General features: G+C 48.0%; 1 protein-coding gene across 3 annotated transcripts in view; it reads right to left on the bottom strand.

The window, feature by feature from the left end:
- Nucleotides 1–6,000, bottom strand: part of neo1a (neogenin 1a) — a 132,805-nt gene that overhangs the window by 50,782 nt on the left and 76,023 nt on the right. For all 3 annotated transcript variants that reach the window (XM_034529508.1, XM_034529509.1, XM_034529510.1), the window contains exon 5: nucleotides 2,163–2,299. In XM_034529508.1, the coding sequence (XP_034385399.1) occupies nucleotides 2,163–2,299 (137 nt within the window). The remainder of the gene's footprint in view (nucleotides 1–2,162; nucleotides 2,300–6,000) is intronic.

Raw genomic sequence — 6,000 nt, 5'->3', positions numbered from 1 at the left:
TCAATTGACCTTTCAAGTGTCACTTCTGTTGTCAAGGGAGCAAATCAATGTCACGATCCGGTTTCTTCACGAATCTGGAATAACGCAAATGCAATTAGGGCCGCGGGTCTCCAGCGTGGGATTTAATCAAACAGTTTCAGGGCGTTACAGTGACGGATGCCTTTCGACAATGAGAGCGCCGGTCAATCAATCCCCGAAAAATCTTGTCATATTGGAGGTGAGGGCCGGCGGGGGGGGTGCGGGGGGGGGTTCGGGTGAGAGACTGGTGGACGAGTGAAGTCAGACGTCCACATGACGGTCGACTGTGAGCGACGGGAAATGATGAAAGTGTGGCGGAGGGCTGATGAAGGCATTTGGGGGAAGGAAAGAGATGGAGTCATAGCAGGATGCGGCCGTGTGTGAAATGCAGTGTAGCGGGGAATGAGCCTCGGGGTGCACCCCCCTCCCCCCCGCCCCCCCTCCCCCCTCCATTCATTCCACACCGAATCCTGTTGCTCCACCTGGGAAAAGCACACATGACAAAGTCCGACAACAGTAATTACGACGCAATTACCATGGGTGTGTCGAAAGAAGCGTGTCACGGAGGTTTTATGTGAATTGGTGGGATGTTTATGTTTATTCATGGGATATCGAGTGGATATCTGACAAATACTTTGATAGAGCTGTACATTATTTCTGCATTGTTAAGATGGATGGGCCTTTTGATAACTACTGTTCCACCAGGGCTGTCATTGTAAAATAATTTGATTAATAAATCGTCTCAACAGCGCGATATTATTGCTTAATCTATCCAGATTTGCGCCATAGAAGTTAGGATCACTCGGTATGAAGTTTTCATGGCCGTCGTTCTGCTCTTGTGGCCCACATGTGGGATGTGACGGTTGGTGTCTGCCCCGCCTCCTCTTCTTCGTGATTGGATGGGCTCGGTAAAAAAAAAAAAAAAAGTAGATGTACCACCGACATGAAGTTTGCCTTATTTATTGTTTGTGCTCCTATAAATTATAGCTTACCTGTGCATAAACCGTCACGCTGTGATTGAGCTTCTTGCATGTGTTAATTCACATTAAGTAGGTTGTTTTTGTGCTTTTGGAATAAGGACGTCATCAAAGACCAGTTAGAGAAAAGCCACCATGGCACGAGTACCGACATGTGTATTTATTTTACACCAGTCTTGCACAAATTAGGCTTCGACTTAAAGTAAGTAAGATTTTGAAAGCGAAGATTAGTCAGCACTCACTTGGGAAATAGCAGCTGTTGCGCGTGGAAGTGTGATAATTAAAGCTGATATAAAAAAAATAATAATGTGTCTCAAAATGAATATGTCTAAACTGTGAATTTTGAGTGATAAAAAGCAGAGAATCGGCAGTCTGGTGTCTTTTTTTTTTTTTAAACCTAAAATTAGATGTAAAACGAATGCCTTTTTATACCTGAAGCCCCCCAGAAAAAACGTTTCAGGATAGAAACATGAATATGCGATACACAAAAAACACACAATTATTTACTTAATATTTGTGAATAGTCTGAAGTAATGCATTTTGGGAAGAGACCCTGCGCGGTGCTTCTGTTGCAGGTGTGAAAACTGCATGTGCGCCTTCTCACCACGTCGCCTGGTATCTATAAAAAGTCTCTTCTAATTCTAGCTCTTGTCTTTTTCACCTGCCGGCAGCTCAAATCTGTCTGTTGTTCCCGTGTGAAGACGAGTTATGCGACAGCGCAGACATAAACAGGCACACACACACACACTCCATATGCCACATATCCCCTACTCATGCCGAATACATCACTCACTGTCAACACCGCCTCTATATCTAGCAAAACATATCATTTTTCATGGCGTGCAGTGCCCCTCAATGTCTGCCTGTGCACCGCTACATGGTTTGCATGCAGGAAAACCCATCGTCAGGGGCTTTTGTTCCAGCCTCCTAAAAAAGACGTTTAATGAGCTCATTCCCAAACATAATCAGATGGAATGAGACCGTTTTCAGCACTCACCGAAGCAAGCGGCACATCACTCGCCACCGCTCCTCCCTAATCGCCAGTCTCTGCTTTAATTTCAGCCCGTATAGTATAACAGTTCCTGAGTTATACCCCTAAAAAAAAAAATGTTTTTACGATTTTCCTCGGGTTCCCTCGACAGGAAAGCGTGGGTTGTCTGGCGGTACCTTGTATGGAGAGTTGGGCCTGGGCTTCGACGGTTGCGTTGGCGGCGTCCGCCATGCAGGTGTAGACGCCGGCGTCCTCCTCCGTGAGATTGGAGATCTGGACGCTGCCTCCTCCCAGCAGCTCCACTCGACCCTCGCTGGAGACGGGGAGAGAGAGAAAGTGGGGAAGAAAAGGGAGAAAATCAGTCTTTCCTCATGATTCCTTTTTATTTTTTTATTGAACAGCATTAAAAGGACCTTTGAGGGCTTTTCCACATCATATGCAGAAGACCTCAGGCCTCAACATCTTTTTACAAAATGTTTAACTTCCGTGAAGCATGCTCCCTTCCGGCTCATCAAGTCAAGGTTCACCTACTAGCCGGGAGGGAGACGCCACATGTGTCACACCGTTTACCAACTCTTTGAATAAAAAGAATAAAAAAAAAAAAAGATCTGGAAAAAAAAGAGGCACATTTACAATTCGTCTTAAGAATGGGGATTTATGGGCAGCTGGAGAATTTGGTAAACTTGTGACCTAAACGAATACTTGTAGAGAGAGCATGCACTGAACGGAGTCATATTGCAGCTACAGCTGGGGCTTGTGCTCTGCACAGCGTCACATCGCCTGAACAAATGTTTCCTTTCTCTCCATCAGCTGTTCATTAACTGGGGTGAGCGACGACACGGCGATCCGACATCGAGGAGACGCGATTATTCGCACTGCACGAGCTCAACATTTGTATGTATTTTCCTTCTCCTCTCGTGCTCCACAAATACTGTTGCCTCAGTTTGTCCCCTCAGTTAAATGATTACGAAAATTCATGTTTTTTTCGTGTAGAAAAGATCAACTGCAACACCCGGAGGCAGGCGTTAAGAGTGCAACATCAGAGTCACGCTTTCCATCCGGCGCTTCAGTAAATATTCATCACTCTAATTTCTATTCACGCCCAATCCAAAAATATAAACCACACGTCTATTTGCGCAGCCTCTTTTTGAACCAGTGACCCGCCTCCATTTTAAAAACAGTCCTAACTTTGATATCCCCCCCCCCCCAACAGCAAGCCGTCTGTAGCAAAGCCCTGGCTTGAATCAACAACCACTGGAGCTTGGGAGTAAGAGGCGGCTGAGAGGGGAGAAAACACAAATCAATAGCTCACTGGGATCTCTGCATTCAGAGAGAAAGAAACCGAGACGCAGGGAGAGACGCGGCGGCAGCAGCAGGTCGGCTGGGGAAGATAAAGATTCAAAAGGAGGGGGAGGGGGGGGGGGGGCACAGCGAGTGAGATGCTACGGAGGAAAGAAAGACCAGTGCATTATGGGTTTTTGCGCAGGATACATGCCGAGGTAAAGAGAGGAAAACCACTCGGCGCTGCAGGTTGATTTAGCTTTAAACAAACTGCTGAGTAGCTCGAGCTGCCACACAAGCTCCTGGTCCTCTCTCTTCTCTTCTCTCTCTCTCCCCCCCCCCAGACTAGCTCGGGGTTTTGGCAGCGCCGGCCTTCGTGACCATCTGCCCCGTCTGTCTGTGCCGGAGTGGAGTGGAGCATTCGAGTGGCACTCGACCTGCTGTCACCAGCATCGCATCCCCGCTTCGCTTGAATCGTCGGGATGAAACGGACTTCAGCGCGAACTCGCAGCCAACGTGAAAGCTTAACGGTGAGCCCACGTGAGAGAGAGGCTTCCCCCGTCACATACGGGGAAACTGTCGGGGACTGAAGAATTAGAAGCTAGGGTGGACGAAATGATGCGATTACGGATCGCAGCTTTTGTACATTTTCCTCCCCGATGGCAGCCGGCAGTCCCTAAAAGCGCTCTCACACTGGCCCGCACTGTGCTATGAAAGGTGAAAGGTTAAAGTCACTGTTTACACACAATCCCGGTTTTGAAACCATTGTAGCGATTCCTCTGCCTCACACCGAAGCTGTGGTCAGCCACACTGGTAGAAGGCCAGGAAGAGCAAGCGCCATGTTAGCAAACCAAACAACCCCAAACACCCCCGGTTCCGTCCTCACCAACTCTTTTCCATCGAAAGCGGCTCCAAAAGTCACTGAATGCAACGAGAAAGTTGCCAAGTCGACAACACTGACAGCAGGCCGTCGTCCAAAAAATTTGAATTTGAACGTGAACAATGAACACGGCTATATTATTTTAGTACCCTGTCGTGTTCGCTGCAGCTTGTGGTCGACTCCGGTGACGCTCAGCATGTGGCAACATACACCAGATTCTAATTTTCTCCCCTCTTTCTTTTTTTTTTTTTTTATCAGAGCATTTGATTTATTGATTGCTGTCGGGATGTAAAGAGAAGTTCCCTAGCTGTAATGCAAAAAAAACTTGCACTCTACAATAATGTTCGAGTGGCAGGTCATGATGGGATGTCTCGAAGTCGTCAACCAATCTCTACTGCACTCAAGCGGAGTGAGACCCGTTTGTTTGACCTGCAGACAAACGAGCAGGGCAAAAGCACCAAGACGGGAAAACAGGGAAGTCAAAAAAAAAAAACAGATCTAAAAGAAACTCGGCCGTTTCAGGAGATTGTAGAATAAAGAAAGACTCAGCAGGAAGTCTGACGGAGAAACATACATAATAAGCCCCGAGACGGCGGCGCAGTACGCAGAGCCACGGGAAACGCCATTCTGTGCATTCGCCACATCGCAGAGAGAAAGGCTGAGAGGCCCCGCATGTCAAATCCCCGCTGAATGAGAAATGTCCCTGAAGAGACGCCGCTCACGCACTTATATCACAGCCTCACCAGGACAACTATTCACACTCTCGGCCTTTAGTGCCGCATGCGCCACGTCTGAAAAGAAAAAAAAAAAAAAAAAAAGGAGCATTTGACGCCTTTTCTCTTGTACTTGAAAGGAGGAACACATCAAACCACCGGCGAGCGTTCTCATTCCCGTTCAAAGCAAAGTCAATCTCACAGCTAAAGTGCTCGGCGGAACAAAGAATGCGTTACTTCTTTTCTTCTTCTTCTTCTTCTTCTTCTTCTTCTTCTTCTTCTTCTTCTTCTTCTTCTTCAGGAGACCGTGGGGGAGGGAGATGAATGGGCTGTTGTGAGGGAGCGTTTTGTGTCTGCTGCAAGGACGTGAAGGATATTAGCTGCAGGTCCTCGGTGAGACACGCGGCTAATTAAAACCACGTCATCTGCGTTCACCTACAAAAGAGCTGCTAAATTATCTCGCCCGACGCCACCTTCTTGTCACCAAACAGCAGATGCGCCCGGTGCACTCACACTCACATCGCCGAATGCACCGTGAAAAAAGATGGGATGGGGGGGGGGGGGTTGAACGTGTCGGGCAGACGAGGCGCGTCGGCGCTAATTGGCCTCGTTTCTAATAATTCCTCTTCCAGCAGCTACAACTTTACACAATGTCGTGCGGTGCAAAAAGGAGGACATACGACGTCGCTGTGAAGTCCACAACATCCTCCTCCTTCTCATCCTCTTGTGTGTGTGTGTGTGTGTGTGTGTGTAAAGAGAGAGAGAAAAAAAAAAAAGGAGGTGTTGACAATGTCCTGTCAACATGAAATAGGTCTCCAACACAATCTTGTCGCCTGCACTGCCGTTTGGCTTTCGGAGGCGGTGGCAGCAAGACCTCAGAGAAGGGAGAGAGACACACACACACACACACACACACACATTTGGCATGTGTGAGTGGTGACTCAGCCTTCCGTAACACAGAGTGGCAGCAAGGTCAGTACAACCGGGCGAGGGGAAGAATGGGCACAGAACTACCAGTGGTGCTGTGCCAGGGTGGGGGTTGTGGGGGTCGTGGGGGTCGTGGGGCACAAGAAGGGAGGCAGGTGGAGAGAGTGGCACTCTCTAAACTTGTCTTTGTTTGTCTTCATTACTTTTCTCTCT

The sequence above is a fragment of the Cyclopterus lumpus genome, chromosome 3 (assembly GCF_009769545.1).
Source record: "Cyclopterus lumpus isolate fCycLum1 chromosome 3, fCycLum1.pri, whole genome shotgun sequence".
NCBI lineage: Eukaryota > Metazoa > Chordata > Actinopteri > Perciformes > Cyclopteridae > Cyclopterus > Cyclopterus lumpus.
This window is presented reverse-complemented; position numbering and strand designations above follow the sequence as displayed.